This window comes from Sander lucioperca, chromosome 11 (assembly GCF_008315115.2).
Source record: "Sander lucioperca isolate FBNREF2018 chromosome 11, SLUC_FBN_1.2, whole genome shotgun sequence".
Lineage (NCBI taxonomy): Eukaryota > Metazoa > Chordata > Actinopteri > Perciformes > Percidae > Sander > Sander lucioperca.
Window position 1 is genome coordinate 27,591,823 of NC_050183.1, and position 26,395 is coordinate 27,618,217.

The following is a 26,395-nucleotide window of genomic DNA, read 5'->3' on the forward strand; positions in this document are numbered from 1 at the left end:
TGCACTCACCATATTTTGTTGCTGCAAGGATTTAGCATGTAAAGGTCCATGTTCTCCATGAGAATAGCTGAAGTGCTCTGAATACGAGACAGAAGAATGAGAGGGAGCCAGTTAGCATCCACCATCATCATCACAAGTTTTTGATTTTATTAATTTACCTTTTTTTAACAGCCAAATGCAGTGGACATTGTTTCATGTAAGACTAAATATCTGTCACAGGTTAAGCTTTAATTCATATTCATATCATAAATGTTTAATAGACTAAAGAGATGTTAAAGCAGGTTTTATCTACCTGCTGATACAACATGATAATACAACGGTCTGTATCCTTAGCTGTGTGACTGTATGCGTTTGTGTGTAGGCAACTGGGGACAGAGGCGATGTGTGTGTAACCTTGGCCTCGTTGTTGGCAGAGAGTATCTTGGCACCACACTCCACAGAGGCATAGTTATTCTTGAAGTTTTTCTGGACCTTCTTCACTGGATGGGGGGTGCCGCTGGTTGAGGTATGGAGAGACTGACCTGGAAAGAGGGCGTGTTGCATTAGGCCCATCACGGACACTGGCAAAAGAGCATTGCCTGAGAGGAACAAGTAATGAGGTTACGCAACACACATAAACACACGCTCTGCTGACCACAGCACATGGCGTGTATACAGGCAGAAAGAGCGAAGAGAGAGGGAGATGTGAGTGAGATAGACAGAAATAGAACACGGCGAAGGAAGCAAAAGAGAAATGACAGAGGCAGACAATGCACAAAACACTAGTAGTAACAAGGACAAAGAAGCAATAAGATATAGATTACAACTGACATGTGAAGGCCTCCTTTGTCTACAGAGGCAATGCTGCAAACTGCGCCTGGGCCTGTGTCACAAAGTGAGATTAACATCATCGGGCTATCTTTGAGTTATCTAGCTCTGTGAGACCAATACCCCTGAAGCAAGCCTCTGGACTTAATGGGAACATTGCACTTAGTTGGTCATATGGTGTCTCTCTTTTGATACGTGTGCATGCATCTAAATGTGTGTTTTAATAATTTATGCACTCACTTTTCTCCTTCTCCACTTCCATGACTTGTTTCTTCCACTCGTCGAAGGTGGGGATGTCTTCTTTGCTGGGCACTGAGGGATCAGTCTCCCTGGCGGTACTGCCATGCCCTGCCTGAAATACACAGGCAGGTGTATCACACACAGGCCCATATTAAGAGTTCAAATGTATGGAGCACAGCACATTTTGAATCTAACATTGCTAAACATAAAGATAATTTGTATCCTGGCATCAGTGACCCAAGACATGAATTGCATGCTATTGTACTAGTCATTAATGTACATGTATGGTAGGGGTGTAACGGTGCGTGTATTCGTACCGGACCGTTTCGGTACAGGGCTTTCGGTACGGTGCACGTGTACACCGAACGGCCGAACGCAATCTTTTGTGTGCGGAACATAGGTCAATTTTCGTGTTTCCACACGAACATATTAAGTGGCGGAAGTCTCCGCGTTCAGCGCAAATCCCGCCCTGCAGCTGATTCTAAAGTTTTCATTGGTCAGGTCAATATGTCAATCACTGTACAGATTGCCTACACCAAACACTGATCTCTAAACCTACCCGCCGTCACTGTAACCTAAACCAATGAAATCGACTGCAGGGCGGGATTTCCGCTGAAGTGGTTTGGGGGAAAAAAATAAAAATCACACACCGCGTGCTGTACAACAACATACACGGCACGCTTTAGCCCAGCCTCTCGCTAGCTAGCGTCATGGCAGACAATGTCAATGCCCATAGACAGTACGGACAAGCCGGAGCATGAAGAGCCACCCATATCATTAAGGTCTCCTGTTTGGGAACACTTCGGTTTCCCAGTGAAATACGTCAACGGACAAAGACTAGTCGATAAGACGAAAGCAGTGTGCCGACGTTGCTAACGCACTTGAAAAGGCATCACGCGAGTGTGAACATCACTACTACAAGGAAAAAAACGACCGTAATTCAAACGCAGCTCCCGTTGGCATTTAAACAGACCTTTGCTGGTAATTCCGATCGGGCCAACGCAATAACGAAAGCAATTGGTGTTTTTATAGCAGCTGATCTACGACCATACTCGGTTGTTGACAAGCTGGGATTGATAATGCTGCTCTGTAATCCATAGTTATTTATTTATATTTTTCATTATATTTTATTATGTGATATTGGTTTGAGACAGAGTATTTTATTTAGTGGAGAACTTTGCAGCAGTATTTTTCTTATTCTTTTTTATTTTATATATATTTTATTTATTATATTTTATTAAAAAGTGTTTTTACAGTAATAAACAACCTGCAGTTTAATGTTTGCATTTCTTTCCCTTACTGTACCGAAAATGAACCGAACCGTGACTTTAAAACCGAGGTACGTACCGAACCGTGATTTTTGCGTACCGTTACACCCCTAATGCATGGTAGTCATCTTGCCCCTGGTCACTTAAGCACTAAGATGCACTGAATCGTGAATAACATTTTGATGGATTATATAAGCACCCTTTTGGACCTCACAAGCTAGTCTGATCCTAAGAAATCCAACAACTTAGACAGCCTCTTATGTAAACACCCCAAGCAGGAGTCGTTTGCAGCCACATAAAGATTCCTCACCAGATCTTGGTTTAAAACAGCAAAATAGTCTACAAATACATAATGCACACAACCCCCCTAAAATAAGTAAATTCCCCCGGATACACTCGTCTTTCATTTTCCTTCAACGATGAAAAAAGCAACTGAAACTAAGTTGACTCAGCATTTGGTACTTGACACATTCAAAAGCTGCCCTTTTCTTGAACAGCTGTGCACACTGAATATTTATAGCTTTCATTAGCATTTCTAGCCAGCAGTTGGGCAGATATGTATAATTAAAAACATGTGAATATAACGCAAAATGATAAACAGCACCCTTAGGGCACTGGTCATACTTTATCCCACTGGGGTATATGTGTGCTGCAACATTGAGAAATGAAATTGTGCAGAATAGTGTAACAATATAACGTATTATTGTGTATATTGTTTACCCTAACATAATAGTGTGTCATCTGAACCACAGACAAGATGACCAGGAAGCTGACAGCTGTGATTTTCTTTTTTTTTTAAAGATTATTTTTTGGCCATTTTTAGGCCTTTATTGACAGGACAGCTGAAGAAATGAAAGGGGAGAGAGAGGGGGAATGACATGCAGCAAAGGGCTGCAGGTCAGAGTCGAACCCGGGCCCGCTGCGTCGAGTAAACCTCTATATATGGGCGGCCGCTCTACCAACTGAGCTATCCGGGCGCCCGACAGCTGTGATTTTCTACCACCTGTCCAGGCTCATGTCTGATTCGGATCGCTGAGTCACATTTTCTATCAGGATACCTGCAGCACTGTAATGTCTCTGCCCATGCCTACTGAAAAGACCCGTACTCTGCTCAAAACTGCACTGGGACTCATAAGAACCGTGGAATTCCAGCATTCACGTAGACCTCCACATTGTTCTGCTTATGAAGAATGCTCCAACTCTTAGAGCTGCACTAAAAGCTTTGGATGTTGGATGTTTCTCTATTAAAATTATAATGCACTGACGTGAGAAATACTTAGGAACCGCAAGCTGCTGACCTGCTGTTCTTGGTGGTGTTGAGAATTGTTGCCTTCCTGGTCCAAATCAGAAAGCCCATCCTCCAGCTCCTGCTGCTGCTGTTGTTGTTGTTGTTCCTGGTCCACATGGCCTGGAGTAGACTGGACTTCTGCTTCAGCCCCAGAGGTATGGCTCTGGCCTGTCCGCTGGTCCTCTATGCCAGCCTCATCCACACTATAGCACAGACACGGGGCCAATGAGGTGGAGAGGGAGGAGGAGTTGGAGGGATAAGATGGTAATGGAGGGAGGAAGAATAAAGATAAAGAAGGGTTGAGAACTCAATTAAGTACTCCGATGTGGGACACATGATGCAAACCATAAAGTATATTCAATCCTTGGTCGTGAGCAGGCAAAACGATGGAAAAAGGAAATAAATAAAATTTAAAAAAGCAGAAGTAAATGGAGAGCAAGGCCAGCGGTTGACGGTTGCGCACAGCAGAGAGGTGTAGCTTGTACCTTGATTACCTGTCTCTGTGCTTTGATTGGATTCCGGGGGTTAGAAACTCACCTGAACAGAGGCCTGCCAAAAGGGGAGCTTTCACAGGTTGCCAGTTCGGGGGGAATGACCCAGCACTGTGAATCAGAGTGCTCAGCAAAGACAAAGTTGTCTACTGCGAGTTCATCTCCTGCACTGGCAACCCGCACCGCACTGAGGGAAAGAAAGGACACGGCGTTTATCACACCTCCTTACACTGGGGATGGTAGAGAGGGGAGGATGGGGCGGGAGAGAGGAAGGGAAGAGAAAGAGGAGATAAACGACACAGAGCATAGGGAGAGAGTAGAGCAAGAAATAGATGGACAAAGGGGGTGGAGAGGTCGCTTGCTGGTGGGGCAGTTGATGTGCACGTCTTAAAATGTCCTGATGTTGACAGCCACTTTGAGAGAGGAGTTGCCACTGGATGGACATATTCTTCTTGAAGGTTCGACGCAGGTCATTTCCAGAATAATCTTGGTCAAAGTTCCTTGTCCACACAGGAGATTTCCCACAATGTCCATTAACTTCCTTTAGACAAAATGTCACCGTATACAGTATGATCAGTTTCGTGTAACTTCTCGACACTGGCCACCAGTTCCATAAAATGTGACATGGAAATATCCAGGCTGTCAGACCAGCTCTCCTTTGAGCTTATCTTTCAGTTTGTGATCAGTCCGTGGTTAAATAAATAAAACTAAATAATTCAAATAAAAACTGAAGGGAACAAAAGTTAACCAACAAAAAATATCAAAGCAAATGTGCAATGGAAAACATGCCTAGATTGGCTTGAAATTGGCTTTAACCATCATAAGAGGAACATGTATTTTCTTAGGCATCTACGATTCTAATTTTTAGTTTGCCAATGTGACTTCTCTGTGGTTATAGCCAACTTCTAATGCCAGAGAAAAAGGTCTCTGGAATGAGGAAGTGATTCTGAGCTTACTCTGTGTGGGTGTGGTCGTCACTCTGTGAGGTAGGTGTGTTTTCAGCTTCATCTGGGGCTGAGGTTGAGTCCAGGCTGGGCTGTGCAGCAGGGGCGTCACTGACAATCTCTGCTGGGGCTGGGGCATCTGTAGACACTTGGCCCTGTGCTGGAACTGGTTCTGGAGTTGAGGACACAGGGACCTCCTGGTCATGGTCCTGGGTGTCAGTCTGCAGGTCCTCGTCAACATGGGGGTCTGGTTGGGGTTCGGGCTCAGGGGCAACAGGTACAGTATCAGACTCTGGGTCAGGCTTGGTCTCCTCTCCCTCAGCCTGCCGAGGATTCACAGTCTGGTGAGAGAAAACACAAAAACATTCACATAAAAAAGATAATCCATCAACAGCTTAAAAAACAAAAGTGAGCACCATCTCCTCGAACATCTTGTTAATTATAAATCACACTTGAATAACCCACTTTTATTTAATTGCATTTCTACTGATTTAGCTCATCACTAGGGGTGCACGATTCAGAAAATGTCACGATTTGATTCGATATTGATTTTTAGGCTCAAGATTCGATTCAAAATCGATTTCCGATTAAAAAACAATTCTCGATTAAAAAAAAAAAAAACGATTCACGCCTCGACGCAGCGGGCCCGGGTTCGACTCCGACCTGCGGCCCTTTGCTGCATGTCATTCCCCCCTCTCTCTCTTCTTTCATGTCTTCTGCTGTCCTATCAAAATAAAGGCTGAAAATGCCCAAAAACATAATCTAAAATAAAAACAAAATAAATGATTCACAGTATGTAAATGTAGTTTCTTTTCCCATGTGATTGCAGTAGACATACAATTTAAATATATATATTTAAATTGTATGTCTACTGCAATATATGAATCGATTTTTGGAATTCTATGAATCGATTTTGAATCGGTAGAGCTTGAATCGTGACATGAATCGATTTTTTTGCACACCCCTACTAATCACTGTTTACAACCTAAACCAGTTCAAGTACACAAATGACTAGAGACCAACTTGTTTCATCATTTACAACATCTTTCCCCTTTTGTCTGTTTTGTCCTATTTATAGGTAGTGATTACAATAGACAACCATCTTTCATTAGTGTGCATAATATGATGAGGAAAATGACGACTATTTGCAAGTTGAAATACCATGATCTCTACTCGTGTTTCTTTAAAAAATATATATTATTTAAGGATTGGCACCATATTGAATATAGCCCTGTATATTTCAATGCTTATTTTGTCAATATTGCCCAGCCCTACAGTAGTTTTGAGACCGTTTAATAACTGGTAGATATATGCTGTTACCTGTTCTTGGAGCACATTGTGTGTTGCTAGCTTTTCTAGTGCTGCTCTCTCCGTCTCTAGTCCCATATCGTATGATGTGTGTGTCGTCCATTCTTCCAACACCTACGTAGAAAAGAAATAAGGACCTCCAACAGTTACAACGTATGAAAAATCACCGGCTAAAAATGAAAACCGTCTCAGGGTGACATTTCAAACTGTTTGCAGGACATTCCGGATGGATTATGGTTATTAAAGAAATGCATTTTGTGCGAAAATGTCAGATGCAAAAGGTCTTTGCTTCTCAGGTTGTAAAAAAAAAAGGCTTTTGTTGGCAGACAAAGATTGTGTCATAGGGCCAATGACAGACTGCAGGTCTGTTGAACTGCCCTGGCACGCCTGTTTGTTGCTGGACCACTAACAATGATTCCCTCTCACTCAGTCACTCAGACGCACACGCACACGTTTGAGGGCCCATTCATAAGAGCGGAGGGTATCAAATATTTTAACCCAGACCCAGCTCTGAGCCAGCATCAGTTCACCTCAGACAAAACCGCTTTACTCTCAACTCTGATGGAATGTCATCCACAGACTGACTTAAGATGGATTAGTCTCCGACATTATTCACCAAGGCTGCAAAAAGGACAAAGCAGAGAATTGGGAAAGCTTTTTATTCTCTGAACTCTTAACCCCACAGGGCAGGTCCTGACCTATATCAAAACCACCTCTATGACTTATTAGATAGAGAAGTCTATGTTCTTGACAACATGCAAGTGGGCTGCTTTCTAAGTAACTTTTTATCTGGAAAAGGCTCTAATCATGTTCTGAACATGGTGTTCACTCTTTGCGAGGGTCCCTGACACAGTTTCAAACACACAACAAGATTATCAGTTGTAAAGATAGAGAGATATGGTGAAACGACCGATATGTTGTTTTCTTCTTCAACAACGCCTATCTTGGCTATCTTGGTGGGAGAAATAACAGATTTATGCAATACCCTCCCACCATCCACATGCTTGGGTTCCCTTTCACCAAGGGTGCATTAAAGCGCATGACCCAACTCCCACCGCTGTCCTCTGGGTATTCTGCTAACTCGTACATCTCACCACGAGCACTGAGTCCAGTGACGCTGCTTACCATCCCACAGCTGGCCAACTAGATGAACCAGCACTGTTAACCACACTGAATACCCACGCTACATTTGTTTGTGGCTTATCCAAGGACAGGTCGCTGTGGCAGCAGGATAAGCGAGGTAGTCCAAAGGTCCCTCTCCCTAGGAACATTTTTCCAGCTCCTCCTGTGGGGAACCCGAGGCGTTCCCAAGCCAGATGAGATAGGTTATCTCTCCAGTGTGTTCTGGGTCAACCACAGGGTCTCCTACCAGTTGGACACGCCAGGAAAACCTTTAACCTCCACCCTGATCCCCTTAACTGGCTCTTTTTCGACAGAAAGAGCAGTGGCTCTACTTTGAGCTCCCTACGGATCTCTCAGTGTTTCCCACACAGACTATATTTTGGCGGTGCGCCGAACAATCAAGACTTTGCGTTTCGTTATAAAATAATTTTTTTTAACGCTATTTAAAACACGCAGCATTTGTTCAGCTGCATTTCCTTTCCCTGCTCTCCTCCGTCTCTGTCAATCATGCATCACTCACACACACACACACACACACACACACACACACACACACACACAGCCCCTCGATCATCCCCCGTGCACTCAGCGTCTGTCTCCATGAAAACACTGTCTATGGAGAAGACGGCTGGCGAAATTCACAAGTTCACCACGAAAGGTTGGTATCTCGTGAACACCTTTACACAACGACACATCAAAAAGTGCTATAAAAATATTTTATATTCTGAATACAATGTTGTCAGCGTGTTAATGTTGGAGTCCCGACCCGACTCTTCGCAAACAAGCGATTGCGCCTGCTTTAGAAAGTTAACTAGTCGCCAGTTTGCGGTAAAATGCAGTTGGGTTGTCGAGGTCAAAACACTATATGTAGCAGCTGTGAATCAAATAATTATTATAAATAATGGTATGTCATTTTTTTACTCTTACACTGAATGTTTGCTGCTTCAATGCAGATGAGTATTGAAAAGTATTTTCCGCGACTGAAAAAGGCACGTGTTGAGGATGAGTACCAGCCTGAACAGGAGGTATCGGTCTAAAACGGAGCTGAATGGTCCGACCAGTGGAAATGTTATTAATTTGTTTGAAATATTTTCAAGCTTCAACCAGTGCTGCTCAAGCAGAAAAACACAAATTGCTTTCTAATCTGTGGGAAACACTCTCTCTCCTATCTCTAAGGGTGAGCCTAAGCCACTTATTTCATTCATTTGGTCACTATCCAAAGCTCATCAGCATCGGTGAGGCTTGGAACGTAGAATACGGACACAGCTCTCATTCCGGTGATATAAGCACCGAACAGCCCTGGTACCCCATACTCCCTTGGTGACACAGGGTAAACTCCCATGATTCCTCTAGGAACCCTAAAAAGGTCTAAGCGGTGGTCCACTGTACCACGACCTGGGGAGAGAATCCCCTTTGCTCCTCCTCAATCTGAGGTCCGACAATCGGTCAGAGCCTCCTTTCCAGCACCCTTGCATAAGCTTTCCCAGGGAGGTTGAGCAGTGTGATACATCAATAATTAAATCGCATCTCCCCCCCCCCTTTATAAAAATGGGAACCCCCCCACCCAGCCCAGTAATGTTTGGAGCCTCCAGCATCTCAGGGCAAACAACTGAAAAGTTAATAATTGATCTATTTTTTGAAAATAGTTTCTAGGCGGTGTGGATGAATTGCTTTTAGAAATTAGGAAGTTGGTGTTACAAGGATTATTTGATATAATTTATCAAACATCTGTGTTGTTTATTACAATAGTGTATTACGGCTGTTTATTAAAAGCAATGCGTAATGTGACTGACTGATTCGCTGATTAAAACATGTAAAGAAAACGGCAACACACCTTGTGTTGCGTGGAGTCCTGCTCCTGCTTCTGCTTCTGGTCCTCCGGGTTTCTGTCCCCCGCAGACTGACCAGGGCCAGACGAGCTCTGCTCTGAACAATACACATATTGACTGGGGTACCTGAAACATACACCGGGAAAAAATTGTCAACGCAATGCAAAATGATTGTGATCATCATACAACAGGAACATGTAACTAAAGGCCCGGACACACAGAGCCGATAATCGTCTGTAGTGACTCGAGTCTGTTCAGTGTGTTCCGTGCTGTCGTCCGAATTTCTGGAGAAACCAGACCCACGTGACGTGTTCGTCCAATCAGCTGCCGGTTTTCATTTTTGGGTGACAATACAGATTAGCGCCGCCTGCTGTTATGGAGACGTATTATGTCTCGTTGCTTTGGTGTGTTCCAAGGCACTTCTTTGAACAATTTGGGGAGACTGATCAGCCTAACTGCCTTTTCTGCCGACGTTTGGCCGTCGGCTCTGTGTGTCTGGGCCTTAAAATGAGAGGGTAATCAATGCCAGTTACTGTACAAGTAGTTGCAAAAAAAAAGGGAAAAGAACAAAAAAGAAATCAATGTCATCATTAAAACCCAGCGTCAACGTGTTGCCATTTCCACATCATGGCGTGGGTTTAAAACAAAGATTAGAAGTTCAACAGCACAGTAAGTAACAATGCTGTAAGCAATAAGTGCCTTTGATTTGAAAGGTCCTTCACACTGAGAGCACTTCCTTCCCTCGGGGGGGAAGGCAACTGACACGAGCTCTTTGGGCACAGTCAATAAAAATACCATGAGTGCAGGAGAGCAAAGAAGGCTGAATGTGCATGAGGAAAAACAGAGATACACTAATGGAGAGAGATTAACCCCAAGGACAGTCAGGAAACATCTTGGCTACAAGGAGGGAGGCACAGAGCAAGACAAAGGCAGACTCAAACATCGTCAAAACGATATAAAAGTGTCTATAGATGGATAGATGGATATCGTTATCGAGACATGCAAATGACATATTTCGGCATTTTTCCAGCCATATTTCAGCCTCCATATTTTCGCACACCTAGCGTGTCCACTTAATTATGTTAAATTACTTTCAAGGTGACCAATAATGTGCGGTACAGAATGTCGGCAACACATAGCTGCACTTTATCTGCTCAAGGCCAACAGGCCTAACCTACATTATCTCTGCCAGACTACGGGGGCTAATGTAAAAACATGAGCATCTTTTTAAAAGCAGAACTGCTGATGTGATATGCATGCTAAGCATATGGTCCTGATGACAGAGAGTGCAAAATAAATAGGAATGGAAAGAAGCCATAAGAAACCAGCAGAGGAGAGACAGCTGGTTCTCAGTTGGTTACCTTAACAGTGGAGTTGAAGTGAACAAGGTAGCAAGGGGAGAGTGAAGCTCAACGGACAAGAGGTCTGCTCAAACCTCTGCTATGACACTCATAGTGTTTTCCCAAAGCTCACCCACAAACTATATCTACCCTTAAATTACTTTGAACTTTAATACTGTAAGTCGGTCTGGTCAGCAGATTGCTTTAGAGCCAACAAATTAAATTACTTATCAGTGTTAAAGGTGCTCTAAGCGATGTTGGGTGACGTTACTTCTTGTTGACGTTCAAAGTATTTTCAAACAAAACGAGACTAGCTCGCCCCTCCCTCCTCCTCATCCCATTCCCTCCCCCTTCTGTCTGTCCGCGCACTAACCCCCCAATCCCCACCCCCAACTCCTTCTTGTCCGTTATTGGCTGGAATGCTGTTTGTTATGTTTGGTGGTGCAGGTTGGCGCAGTTTGTTTTTGTTGCCGTTTGTGGAGCCTGGGCTGTCTACAGAGACTGCGTTTTTTTTACAGTGTATTCAGGGGACAGGCAGCTAGCGGATAGTGAGGAGGAGATGTTTGCTGTATGTGACAAAAAATGTAGCCTAAAAAACATGTGACATCGCTTAGAGCACCTTTAATGCAGAAAGACCTCTGTAACACCTATTATGGGGAACCAGAGGCACTGGCATGTGCATCGTACATTTCTTTAAACCTAGCATGCATGGGAATACTAATGCAAAAATCATACTCGGAGCATAACAACACTTTGCATCAGTGACAAGAGGCACAAAGATACTGGGCTCCAACACAAACAGCATGTGATTCTGAAACTGGAGCAGCTCTCCTTGAGCGGTCGAATATCAGTGTCAGGAGAGAGCGGGACACATGGACAGTCATGTTAGCACCCTGTCAGCCTGGCTGGCAGGAGGAGGGAGATAAGCAGGGAGCACACATACTCTCACATCACACAGAGACAGCCACCTGTGCAAGTCAGTGTCCTGTCACTCATAGAGCCCCTCCATCTGTATTCTGTTCATTAACATCTGAGCTGAATGAGCAGATACAAGATGACAAGAACATCCGCCTGAGACTTCATTTGTAAGAGGATCTTGTGAAAGCTGTGCTGTAAACACTATCAGATTTATGAGCAAATGACAACACAGTAAAACAAGGTGTTATTACAAACATTAAAAGCTACTCAAGTCAACATGCCATTTACCAAATTTGTTAAGAGTTTTGACCCATTACTGATACTGTCCTCTGGCTATGTTGCAGTAAAGATGCCTGAGGCTTGGTAGAGAAGTTACCATCTCTGCATTCTCTGTGATGGATTTATCACTGTCTGAATGTTAAAACGTGCACGTCCAAGTAAAAAAAGCCCTGGCTCCTCAACTCTGAGGGACAGCTGACTCCGACACCAGGACATGATCTTTACCGTGTGTTTTGGGTCCCTGTGGCGTACTGTTCATCAAACAGTACGCTGTACGTTCCTATATGCTTTAGCACCTCGTAATGTACACCTTCCCAAAAAGGGCTGGGGGTGGGCCACAAAGCTAGTGAGGGAAACCTAAGAGCAGAGCAGTGTACAGATACTATGGAGTAAATAGGAACCACAGGCTAATCTAGGCTCCTGGCTAAACTTAGATCCATAGCTTTAAACTATGTTGGCCTGCGTTTCAAATGTCTCCTGTCTCTCCCGCCCTCCCCCCTCAACCACTAAAACACCCACGGATGTACAGGGAAGATGACACGTACAAAATTATGCAACAGACTGCTGTAAAACTAAATGCCAGCAAATTATAGGAACAACATGCAAAAAAAAAAAGATAATTAATGTCTATAATTATTTATTTATTTTAACTCAAATCAAAATTGTCGACAAAGTAAAAATATTTTCAAGCCTATGAAAATGTAACCTTTTTATTTAGTATTATAGTATAGTATAGTAGTCAGTAACTGACTATCAGGGTAGACTAAAACAAGAGAAAAGGCCCTCTAATTACGTGTTCAGTCAAGTCAGAGTGACACTATGCCCTCGACAAGCAAAATCATGTCAGACAACACACCCAGAGACCATAACCGCCTACAACGATGGGTACACAACGACATTGCTATATACGAAAAGCCATTTACACTTTATGGAGGAACTTTAAAAAAAATGGGAAAAAGTGAAAAATCAAGACAAAACTGCAACAAACTTCCTTCCGATCCCTCTTGCAAAATGCAGTATCTCTCAGCACTTAAATCCTGTGTGGGCTATAAAACCTTTGAAAGTTATTAAAACATTATTCATAAATTGGCCTTCCTGCACATGTATACAGTGCTCAGAATAAGTGAATACACTAGGGGGGGAATCACCAGAGGCCTTACGATACGATATCATCACGATACTTATGTCACGATACGATATTATTGCGATTTTAAACCTATTGCAATATTCTGCCCAGTACTGGACAACTTTTGGAGTGACATATTTAATTGGTTCTCTAAGCAATATAAAATAAACATTCAACCAGACTGTAACCTGGCAATCTTTGGCTCCTCTGAAAAGACATCGACCCTCCCTTCCAACTGTAAGCAGGCACTTAAAACAGGCAAGGTAGTGGCCTAGAAATTGATTTTACTCAACTGGAAGTCTCCATCATCTCCTTGCTTTAAAAGATGGCTCAACGAAATGGTTTGTGTTTCTAGGATGGAACAGATTCGCCTTAGCAGAGGGGATGCACCAAACTATTATGAGAAAACGTGGAAACCATTTTTGGCTTTACTTGATAAGATCTAAATGACCAAAATATAAAACAGGCTTCTATGTATTTTTTCGGCACTGACTAAGGGTTTGATTCTCCTCTCTGGACCTTTTTTTTTTCTTCTTTTTTTTGTGAGTGTGTGTGTGTGTAATTGTTCTTTTTGTTTTGTTTTGTATTTATACTCCTGACGGTATCATGAGACAGGAAGCACTGGACTACTATGGTTATTGTATATACTCTCATATAGCCTCTGTCTTTCTTTTATTACTTCATTTACTTCATGTAACAATGTCAGATGCTGTATACCCATCAGGCTTTTTCTATTTTTTGTAAAAGTTTAAAAAAAGTTAAAAAGAAAAACAAAAAAAAAAACAACATATTGCAATATATTGCAATTCATTACCTTTTTTCCAACTTCAAATTTTTCCCAATTTCAAATGATGTCCCCAAAAAGAAACTTTGTCAACATCTGTTTTATCTAAAAAGATACATTTCTCTGTTTGTTCATCTCACTTCAATTGTATTGCTCCAAAATGGGATTGTCAAGCAGACAAACTGACCAACACATATTTAATAAAAGATCGATACTTGGCGTCTGTATCGATACAGTATTGCCACGGAAAATATTGCGATACTATGCTGTATCGATTTTTTCCCCCACCCCTAGAATACACCCATGCTAAAGTTGACTGATAAAGTTCCCTTAGCCCCACATCATCACATCCCCTTCACCATACCTAGAGATTGGCATGGTTTTATTTCAGTTAGCCTAATAGCTGGTTTGATTTGCATCGAGAGATGATTTTATGGAAAGTATCCCATGCCAATCTCTAGGTATGGTGAAGGGTATGTGATGATGTGGGGCTATTTTAATTCCAAAGGCCAAGGGAACTTTATCAGGATGCAAAGTATCCTGGATCCATGAAATAACTGGCCTTTAAAAATCTGCCTGCCTCTATGGGACTTTAACATATGGGTGTACTGACTTATGCCCCCTGTATTTTAAGGAAGAACATTTATTTATTTACGATACATTATTCATTCACAAAGACAATTGGTGTCCTTAAAGGTTGGATTTTTCCTCATTTTTTTTATTAAGGCATTAAGATCAATTTCCAAAAGATGATTTTTTTATTCCTCTTTTTAGTCAACTTTAGCATGGGTGTATTCACCTATGCTGAGCACTGTATGTATCAATCCAGAGACAAACAGACAGTAGAGAGATAGAGAACAAGTTGGGAACTTAAAGTAGTACAGAGACAGCCAAGTCAAGTCAATGTTAAAAAAAAGGACGGGGATGACCTCCAGACCAGACATACTTTAAAGCGTGATTTATGCTTCTTTGTTAGAACTACGCCGCGGGTACATACGTAGGTATTGTATGTACGTGGAGAAACGGACATACTTGGTATGGTACTGCTTGGTATTGTTGCATTTCCCCCATACTCATTTCTGGGTTCTCCTTCTCCATAAACAACGTGAAATCAAGGAGAGGGTTAACTTTTCCTGCTACATATTTCCCACCGTGGTTAGAAAGAACAGGGGAGACACTTTGTTTCTCTCACTATGACTCTAGAGTCGCTACTCGCTCGGAAGCTAATCACCGTCTCTCTCGCACACTCGACTCCACACACTACCCACACATACATGCAGGACGCACACACCAACGCACAAGTATAAACGTCAGGCCACTTATGTAGGCTATGGCGAAAGCTCTGTGTGGAGCCTCCGCAGAACCATAACTCAAGCTTAAGTGTATCCACTCAGAATTTATAAATCTGTTTGAAGTGTGGTTATAGGGCAATGCAGTCAGAATCCTTGACATGCATATCACTATTCACACACTAAAAAAACATTTATTGTATCCCAACTTTTTTTTATTTATTTATTTTATTTTATTTTTTTACACACAAGATCCTATATGACAGATTTCATCCCTCTTTGGCCAGAACTTTGCAGCTGTAAGGTGCTTACAGGAAAGCATCACTAGTGTGGGTCCCTGTAGAATGTTTGCACAATCCCTTTACCAAAAGCCTTCAAAATATCACTACTAGCATCTTTGCACTGGATGCCACAAAGCCTTAGAATCGCTTTACATATTTCTTTTAAAGTCTCACATTGTCTGGTATGGTCTGAATACTTTGCAAAATAGTGATGTGCTTATTGTGTATCAAGGCCTCTTTGTTCCTGCATATTCTCTGAAACAAACCTTGGTTGTTTCACAGTCTATTTTCAGATAAGGACAAGTAAGGCTTTACCGTCACTTATGGCGCTTACCCACTGCTAGTACCAGCTCTACTCGGCTCTACTCGGCCACGGTGCCCCGTCCTTCTTTTTCCATTGCAGATTTAGTACCGAGCGTGGCTGGTCGTCATAGCGACGCCGCAAGAAACTGCTGTGACCTAACACAACACACACACAAAACGTTGATGGCGTGTTGTTTTCGATTCTCGGCATGTGGCTGTTGCCACAGCCAGAAGACACATTTTGTTTCAAAAGAAGCTGGAGGCAGCAAAAAAAAAAAAACTAAACTATTTAAAAATGTGTTTGTTCAGGACACCCCTGCCTGTCACTAGCAATGATGACACAGTGATTAGTGACGATTCTCTCCGACCAATCAGCAATCTGCAGATTTTCACGTCACCTCTTGGTATTGTCTCAGGTCGCTTGGAACCTCGACGGAGGTGATACTAAATAAAGTACGGCGAGTAGAGGCGAGGCGAGTCGAGCAGGTACCATGTAATGGAAAAACGCCATTATATTCATATATAATTCACTAAATTCTTAGAAAGCTGTAAAATCTCTTCTTAAATGTGTATTAAATGTTGCTATTATTAATATCCAATAGTCAAAATTGACTTACCAGAATTATTTAGTTATTGACCTGTTTATGTTCCCAAACTTTGCTTGTTATCATTTTTTTTTTTAAAGACCTTCAATCACCCAGATAAGACCGCACTTGTGTAAATACCATAGACTGTATTAAATAGGTAAATACACATAAGGGACAAACAGATCACATACCACAGTGCAGGTTTAACACACCACAGAGTAAACAATACAAACAAAACGATAGATGCAAATAGCATTGACTTCCGCTATGTGACTAAAAGAACCAATGTTTAACTGGAACCTGCCAACCTGTCACTGAGTGTTATCTAAATAACAGAAATTCAAATACAGAGATTAGAACATGTGGAGCAATTCAAGACCACAAAATGCCCTGTTATTTACTTTGCAACATGTAAACCCAAGCCCCAACTGTGAAACAAGTAGGAATGACGCAGTCTCGCACCCACTCAGCGTCATCTGAGTGAATAGAAAGACCTGAGTGTTGATGTCCCTTCTACAGATGGAAAAAAAAATGGAGCAGACGAAAAGAGAGAAAAAAAAGGTGATAAAGGGGCCAATCTGCTTTGGGGGTGTACCGTGGCCTACTTTTTAACTCAACTGGTTATGCAACAGTAGGAGGGGGATCGTATGACCCATAAATGGAGCAAAATGCAGAGAAAGCGTGGCATATTTACAATATACAGTAGTGGGTCAATGCCAAGCTAATGAAGGAAGAGCCTCAGGCAAGACTCATGAGTCAGCAGCGTGCAAATACGCTCTTCCTCATTCTTTCTCTATCCCTGTTTCCTGTTCCACTTCAGAAGCACCTGGGGGTTTTTAAAGAAGTCTTTCAGGCTTTCATGCTCTTCTCTGGCTACAAGCAACTCAATCACTATGTAATATTCCTGTAGAACGTCTGTCATATTTTACGGCGTCATCACCCTAAAAAAAAAATCTTCTGACAAAATCCTCAATTTGAATAAAGTGATTTATCAGATTAAGTAAGTTATTCTTTTTTTTAATAAACTGACTTTTTAAATGAATATAACTCGTCGGTTTTGTCAACATAAATACATGTAGGCAGCAGGCTAATCCAATAAGGGCATAAAATAATGATGAATATATATAGCAACATTATGCTCTGACAGAAACGACGCTCTGGAGTTAATGGAAATGTTTGGATCACACGAGTCGGAAACAATCCTATGCAGCCACGAGTATAATACTAATAATTAGGGCTGTCAATCAATTAAAAAAAATAATCTAATTAATTACATACTCTGTAATTAATTAATCGAAATTAATCGCATACATAATTAACGGTGCCTGAACCGATACTTTTTAAGAAAGTAAAAAAAGAAAAGTAAAAAAAAAGGGTACTAAACAACAGTTGGTGACATTAAAGAACGGCTTGTTTATTACTAAGGCCATATGGTCAAAATTAAATGATTTAATAATAATGTATAACAATAACTTATTTCACTAGTAAATTGCTGTTGAACGACAAAAACAACCACCAGGTGGGGAAAGGACATTTACAATAACTTCAAATGCACCACGAGGCTGTAGGTTACCAGTTTCATTAAACGTCTGTGTTGTTTTTCCGACGGCTAAAACACAGTCAAACTTTACACCGTTCAGCGTTAGCTGTCAGCATTTTAACCGTGTTTAATCCAGCTACTAGCTAGCGGTAGGCTAACGTTAGCTGCTGTTGAGTATAGTGTTAACTAGCTAGTGGTAGGCTAACGTTAGCTGCTGTTGAGTATAGTCTTAACTAGCTAGCGGTAGGCTAACGTTAGCTGCTGTTGAGTATAGTGTTAACTAGCTAGCGGTAGGCTAATGTTAGCTGCTGTTGAGTATAGTGTTAACTAGCTAGCGGTAGGCTAACGCTAGCTGCTGTTGAGTATAGTGTTAACTAGCTAGCGGTAGGCTAACGTTAGCTGCTGTTGAGTATAGTGTTAACTAGCTAGTGGTAGGCTAACATTAGCTGCTGTTGAGTATAGTGTTAACTAGCGTCCTGTGCAGCGGTGTTTGTGTTGCCGTCTGTTTCAGAGCACCAGAGAGAAGTGCAGACATATCAGTGGCACCAGATTTCGGTAGCCAGGGTTGGCAGGAAGAAGATTTTTACAAGTAAATGTTCCAATTAATGATCCAGGCAGCACATTCTTCGTCTCCCTCCTTCATTAACAGTCCAATGGTGGCTAGAACAGCTGGAATGGATTAATCTGCGTTATTTTTTTAACGCGTTATTTTTTCTCAGATTAATTAATCAAAATTAACACGTTATTTTGACAGCCCTACTAATAATATTAGTGTAGCCTAGTCTTTATCTGCCACTGTGCAGAAGTACCAGAGACATGCAAAAAAAATAAAAACGCTATATCAGTATAGCCCTGCTGAAGAGGACATTATCACCTGTTTTGTCACCCATTACAGAAACATGAGATGGAGCAGAAGGGCATGTATAAAGCTCTGATGGAGTCTGTGTCTTGTTTGGGGGGGACACAACTACAACCTGGGCCATAACCTTTGAAAACAGCTTTCTACTTTTTATTCCATCATACTGCCTTTCAATGCACAACAATACAATTAAAAGCAACCGAGCTTTGCAAAGATGCACAGCAGACACACTGGCTACATGTCCTGATACGCTGTCTCTGCCAGTTCCAAACAGCCAAATCCCCTGATATTTCCTGTTGGCTTAAGGACCATTCAGAAGCAATAGAGATGGTATAAATCAACTGTACCGTACCAACCGACTGGGTTGACACAGAGCAGACAAAACTGCAGAGACAACAGTCTGAGGATGGATTCATCTGCCAGCAGGGAGTCAACTGATATCACCAGCTGCATGGCATGCATAGTACGCTCTGATCTCTTCTCAGGCAGGATGTTTGCCTGGTGACTAAAGGTTTTCAGAGGCGTCGAGAATGACAATGTGTGAATGTGTAAATGTGTGTGCATGTTGCTCCCTATAGCCTTGGGCCGTGCTCTTTCTCTCCATCATTTATTCTTCTCTTTTTCACGGTTTGATTTTTTAGATCAAGAGAGTTTTATCACTCTGCCCTCTCACACACACACGTGTCATGCTTTAAGAAAGCGTATTGTACGCTTTCTTAAAGCATGACACAGCAACACACAAACTATATATAACCTGGGTCAGGGCAGATTAGTTGCTGCCTTTCCCTTCTCTGGCCTAAATCTCAGACCAGCTTCTGACACACACACACACACACACACACACACACACACACACACACACACACACACACACACACACACACACACACACACACACACACACACACACACACACACACACACACACACACACACACACAGCCTTTAATTAACCGACAGCATGTGATGGACACTAAGTCCCTACCCTCCTTAATTGTCTTAAATGAAAACAACTTAACTGTGTCACTGTGTCAAATGCTGTGACAACATATATAAATATAATATAGAGAGGTGATAGATAAATGAATAAAAGCATAATAATAGGGAGAAGACAAATTGGTTGACAAAATAGTGAAGTCACTGAGTTTGTTACTATGGTTTCAACTATGAATTTAATGAGTGTGTGAATAGTGCATTTGTCTTCTATTTTTCCAAAGTCGGAGAGTCGTGTGATGTTTTTCACTGAGGATCCGATTATCTTGATATACGATGTGTAGTGATGGGAGATGAGTTAAGAGGCTGATGGAGAACAGCATGATGATATTACAAGTTTCCTTATAAACTGATTTGTCAATTCACCAAAGCTTAGTCCCATGCTTGGTGAGAACGAACACGCACGCACGCACGAAGATAGGGAGAAAAAGAGGTGAGGAGAGAGAATCCAGGATCCACGTGGGCAGAGATGGATTGTGGGCCAGGGAGGTTTGCCAGTAAAAGTAGGCCAGTTCATCTGCCAGGCAGACAAAAACATGTCGTCACTGTTAGGAGGATAAGTGGGGGCAGAGCCTAAAAGCCCAGCCTTTAGGACTGAGCGAGTTTGCGTGTGCATTTTAACTTTCCTCCACATTAAAAGCATGCAAAAATGTAGAGCAGCAGTTTGTTCTAAAGCCTGCTGATCCTCCATAATCCTCCCCACTGGTGCATCATTGGGGCAACCAGGACAACGCGTCTTAACTGGTGAATAGCTCCCTAACTCACCCACACAAACACATTTCTGTACCGGACCCTACCACCTTTCCTATCCTACATTTGGTTTTGAGAGACTCCACTGACACTATCACCAACAGTGGGGTCAAGGGAAAGATTTGAGGGAATGGAAGTTCATGTTTTCTACCTTGCTGCTGCAGACACATCAGCCCTCACCTTTTTTGTTTTTCCATTTTAAAAAAAGTACCTGGTACTAGCTAACCGGTACTTTTTTTAGTATCACCTCTGTCGAGGTTCCAAGCGAGCTGAGGCGATACCAAAAGGTGACGCGAAAACCTGCTGACTACTGATTGGTCGGAGAGAATCGTCACTAATCACTGCGTCATCATTGCTAGCGACAGACTGAACGCGTATTTATGAATCCTACTATGGCCACGCCAAGACCCGCCCTTCAGTAGCATTCACACACTACTATTGGCCAGGCGTCCATGCTTACGCAAGGTAACGTAACCCGATTTGTACAGATCCTATCCCCTGACCAATCGGCTATCCTAACCATAACCACTCGAGGTCAATGCCTAACCCCAACCAATCGAGCGTCACCAGCCAAAAAACAAAGGTAATCTATTGGGTGGCTGATAAAATGTCAACATTCACCAGCCATTTGGCTGGTGGACAAATAAGTTAATTTTGAACCACGCACGCAGGCACGCACCAAACAAGCGTATCCAGACCTCCTTGATGAGGTGGGCTCGGTACGCTTTCAATCAAATGCAAACTGTAGCAGCTTGCAATGTTTCTCTCACAGAAATACAGCAGTCAAGCTCGCCGTCCGTCACTCGCATTCCCATGGTCAAACCATCCACTCCATCAGAGCAGAGCAAAGTCTCGGTGATAAGGGTGTCACGATTTTGATTTTAAATCGAAATCGATCGAAATTAAGTCACAATCTTGAATTTTGAATTAAAAAATGGAATCGTCGATACTGCCACGCCCCCATGTCCGGTCGGCTTGTCAAGCGGGAAAAAACACACCTCTTGAAGCGCTGCGAGTCAGTCAACCTCCTGTAACTTAGCTAGAGCCAGTCAAAAGATAGCATGGCAACTGCAGATGCTGGAGACCCATTGACAGAACTTCGGCCCCCTCCTCTTTCACTGAAGTGTGTCAAAGTGTGGAAGTATTTTGGATTTCCAGTGAATTATGTTGACAATGTTCGAGTTGTTGACAAAAAAGCCAGTTTGCAAGCTCTGCTATGTGCGTGTACCATATTCTGTGTGTTTACCATTGCCTAGCAGCTAGCGGATATTCCTTCTGCTTATAGCTTTATCCCAACAAAACCGCACGGTTGAATTTCAGCATGCATGCACGTTTTGTAGCCTAAACAGAGCAGCTTATATTGTATATATTAGAGAGAGCAACAAGTTAGCAAACTGCCCGAGTCGCCCTCTTTGCTATCGGTCTGCTCAGTTGCTGTGCTGGCTTGATGGTGTTTTAAGCCCCCAACTCAGCCTTCAAGGCAGCGCTGCGACCGTCGTCTTCAACCATAACCATTGCCTAATCCTAGTGCCTTCCAGGCTGCGCTGCCTGGAAGACGACATTGGCGGCTTTAACACCAAACTCCATGTGGAAGCGTCTGCCCTCAGGATTGTCGGTAAACTTTTTTTTTTCCTTTTTACTTTGACAAATTGTGAAGTTTCCAATTGACTAAAGACATGTTATCGTTACATTATGTTGTTAATAAATGTTTGAAATGTGACAATGTAGTGTGGTACATTGCGAACAAAGGTCAGATATTATATTACATACAAGTCTAGTCTAAAAATGGCATAGCAACCTGTGCTTTAAGTAAAAATCGAGAATCGAATCAAACCGTGACCTTAGAATCAAAAATGTAATCGAATCGAGGATTTGGAGAATCGTGACACCCCTACTCGGTGAGCAGAGCAGACATAGCCGCTCACCAAACAATGTCTAATTATTTAAATGAAATGAGCTGGTTGGACCATGGAGATGAAAGAAATTCATGCACTAGTCCAGAACACAGGACCTTCTTCGTGGGTTTACTTTCTTGCTCCCGCCCCAGACACATCTGACGAATAAGCGGAGTGAAAGTTCTTGCGTGATTTGTAATTATGCATTTTGGTACGCTTGGATTTTCGTCCGTGTGAAACGAAACCGAACCAAGGGGGAAACCGCTCCAAGTTTACAAACATATCAACTGATTCGGACCAAAGTAATCAAACTATAGGTGGGAAAACATCCTTAGGAACAGCAAAGTGCCTACAAACATATGTCACACTGTCACAGATGCTACTGTCATGAAAACGCATTGGCACAGGCCTAGCAGTTCCTGGCAGAATGACACCACTTCATCCCGTTTCTTCTTAAAGCCAGATAATGAGTTTGGTAACACGCTTGAGTTCATCTAATATAATGAGAGGCCACATACTCTTAAAGTGCTCATATTATGCTCATTTTCAGGTTCATAATTGTATTTTGAGGTTGTACCAGAATAGGTTTACATGGTTTAATTTTCAAAAAACACCATATTTTTGTTGTACTGCACATTGCTGCAGCTCCTCTTTTCACCCTGTGTGTTGAGCTCTCTGTTTTAGCTACAGAGTGAGACATCTCACTGCTGTAACATCTTTGTTGGGAGTCGCACATGCTCAGTAGCTAGGTAAGATCACATCATCTAGCTAGCTGTTTGTTTCTACAACTTCAGTCTGTACAAGGCAGGATTAACCGGGAGACTTCTTCTAAACGAGAGCACACTTCCAACTTTGCGTGGAATACCTGCAGAACAGGGATATGGAAGTAGTTCTTTTGTAGATTATGGTGAACTAGTGTGTGTTGTAGCAGTGTTTTGCCATTCAGAACGAGCTAGCATGCTAGCGCTAGCATACTACGGTTAGCCACCTTGTTTCGGCTAGTGACGTAGAAAGCCTTGCCGATCATGAACAGCTCACCCGGAGACTGAAGGCAGGACACATTCAGAAACCTGTATCTCACTCAAAACAGCATGGATGTTTTTTTTCCAAGTTTGTATGCGTGTGGAAGCACCAGAGACACAAAATAACACTCTAAATCCCAGAAAAAGTGATTTTTTTTCATAATATGGGCACGCCATTCCCAACCTGTCGCGCGACAGTGTGACTATTTATACTCGCACGTGGTGGTCGCGACACTAGTTGCAGTCTTCTCAGTTGCGAGGTGTCGCAACTGAGGAAAGGCTACTGACTTTGCTATAGACCTCAACAGTCCTGCCCACAGCCGACTTCGGAAGTAAAAAATCCCATTTTCTCCATAAGGATTTAGAATATCAGTCATAATGTCTAAACCACCCGAGGTAGACTGACCCCGAGCTACGTGGTTGTGAAACGAAGGTTTCTGCTCCTGTAGAAGCTAGAAGTCCGTATGAAATCAACCTTGTTTTAAGAAAAACATGTTTTAGCCGCGATTTAATGGAGAAAAACTACACTACCCACAATCCTAAGCGTAACAGCAACGTCTCTGATTGGTCCAGCGCGCTGTTACCATAGAAACGTTTACCGTACCCGCGAAACCGCGAACAGCTAGAGCGAGCTTCTACCATTGAAGTCTATGATAGTTTCTGTACAGTCTCGGACCTTTGCCTTTTTTGCCGTTTTCAAAATGTTTTTTTGCGCCGAATCAAATGTGTTAGGCTCACTATTTATGTCATAGCTGGTTGGCTTGGTTCCAGACTTAAAACTCTATATATAAGCAATTAAATAAAACAATTGAATGGGGAAAAACACTTTCGGAGACAGAGCCGAAAAAAAGTGGGCGGTCACTGTTGAGCTCTATTTCTACGGACTAGAAGAAAAAGGTAAACAATGGCAGAACTGGCAGCAGCATTGACATCAATGTCAACAGTGGCTAAGATGATATTATTGGAGTCGAAGAACAGCTGCTTTTGAGCCTGCTTGCAAAGAAACAAAGAAAACGAAGGTGGAATGTTCGTCCTTTGAATAATGCCAGACATAAATATGGTGAGTTCAATATCCTCGTGAAACAAATGTGGATGATAGACGAAGAGAAGCACTTTAAATACTTCAGAATGTCTGCACAGCGATTCAATGACCTACTTCGTCGGATCAAGCCTTTCATTCACCATACAAGAACTCATCTTAACCCAGTAAGTTTACAAGAGAGAACTCGTCCATGCATCCAGTTTCTGCTTTGTCGTGCGCCGCAGAAAAAAAGTAGAGTGGTGCACTTTAAATCCTGGCGCGCGTCACATTGTTGCGCGACCGGTCGGGACCGGCGACTGTAAAAAGGCCTTTATAATCCACACTAGTTTAGACTATTTGTAAAGCTTGTTTGCCTCCCTGATCTATAAGAATCCTTCTTTGACTACTCTGGCTCTGTGACGCATGTAAAGCTTCAACATTTACACAGGAGATGTTTTCTAGGAAGTAATGTGAATGAACAGACACACCTCTATTTGGAAGTTAGCCTGAAGCACCAAGTAGGGGCCAAGTCACCTGGTAGAAGAAAGCCTGCTGCTTCTGTAGGGTTACGTTCACCCAACATGGCTGCAGCTCGCTAACATTTTAAATCTGTTAGTATGTTGACCACTAAATCACTGATGCAACAACTTTTGTTTGCATCACTTAAACCTCAATAACACAACAATAGCACCAAGTCAGGTACACGATACATTATCTTCAGTGATAAATGTACAAATGAACACCTTGAGACATGACTGGCAGAGAGGGTCTGAGCAGAGACACCATGAGACAACGGTCCTGTAAATGCATAAATGTGTCAAGCTTATATTTGACATTTGTTTAAGTTACTGTTTATACAATTACGTAATTATATCATCTGGCTTGAATAGAGAAAGAGAACTCATACAAGAGGTGGAATCTAATATGTTTGTCTTATTATATCTATCTATATCTGGTAATAAGTGTTTGCATATTTATCAGCAGTAAAATTAAACACGCATCTCTTCCCTGATACCGAGCTAGACAAAGACCCATGGTCACAGCATGGTGGCAACGGTGGAGCTGTGACACTGTGAAGCATCGCAGCAGTCCCAGTCAGACGGGGATCAAAGAGGCTTGGGAATCTGACATCAGCCCAGGACAATGGGACTGCAGGATGCAGCCATGTGATATAATGGTATTTGATAGGAAAAGCCACTTCGATAGTGGGGGTTAGCATGGGTGGGTGTGGATACAACAATACGCCTGCATGCTTAGTCAGTATGTATGCGTCGTCAGGCATGGAGGGAGAACAAAAACTCATCAGACATTCACTTCAGTACACAATGTACCCATGTGCTGCAGTAGCGTGGTGGAACATGTACACTGACCATACATACTCCAATGCAAACAGTCGCCTCCTAGAGCAAGGAAACCTTAAAAACGGACAGAAATACTGTGATATTTTGGTTTTCAACAATACATTACACTCCACAGCAGCACCTACATATTTAGCAAATTTGAAACAATGAGCCTACTGTATATTGCCCATTTGATTCTGATGTCCATTACAAATCTAATTATTTTGGCCTGTGAAATAAGATAATGGGATCTTGTATTCGGCAAGCGGCGTGAGTAAAGTAGATGTGATGGTATTGGTATGTCTTTCTATGCAAGCGTAAGCAAAACATGCCATTATTAGCTTCAGTACACAATGTTCTTAAGCCCTGTGTGTGTCAACAATGGGCAGGGCATGTTTCTGTACATTGCCTTCACCCAGACGGTTAAAATGTACACATGTACACAAAGTCCCATACATGCTGCATTCAAGACTAAACCTTCAACAAAGAGAGAAAAAAAAAAAAAAAAAAAGAGACCACCGCACACAGTACAAGCATAACAGCCAGGCTGGTCGGTAGCTGCATAACGTAAAAAGCAGTGAGTCAGAGAGGGGGAGGGGAAGATAAGAAACCAGAGCATTTTCAAGAGAGGGAAAGCAGTGCCTTTCTATAGGAAGGCAGCAGGAAAAAGCAAAGCAACTCCTGATTTTAGTGTAATGAACTATCAAAAACTCACACGAGTATATACAGCATCCAGCTATCAGATGTCTTGAGATGCATCAACAACTTGAG

At 42.4% G+C, this 26,395-nt stretch overlaps 1 protein-coding gene across 6 annotated transcripts in view; it reads right to left on the reverse strand.

Annotated features, from left to right (window-relative positions):
- suco (SUN domain containing ossification factor) overlaps window positions 1-26,395 on the reverse strand; it is a 59,274-nt gene that overhangs the window by 20,636 nt on the left and 12,243 nt on the right. For 5 of the 6 annotated variants that reach the window (XM_031311612.2, XM_031311611.2, XM_031311610.2 and 2 more), the window contains exons 2-9: window positions 9,303-9,423; window positions 6,359-6,460; window positions 5,051-5,379; window positions 4,141-4,281; window positions 3,614-3,806; window positions 1,048-1,159; window positions 394-521; window positions 10-77 (exon numbers count right to left, since the gene is read on the reverse strand). In XM_031311612.2, coding sequence (XP_031167472.1) covers window positions 10-77; window positions 394-521; window positions 1,048-1,159; window positions 3,614-3,806; window positions 4,141-4,281; window positions 5,051-5,379; window positions 6,359-6,460; window positions 9,303-9,423 — 1,194 coding nt within the window. The remainder of the gene's footprint in view (window positions 1-9; window positions 78-393; window positions 522-1,047; window positions 1,160-3,613; window positions 3,807-4,140; window positions 4,282-5,050; window positions 5,380-6,358; window positions 6,461-9,302; window positions 9,424-26,395) is intronic. The other variant, XM_031311613.2, reaches the window with a different exon arrangement.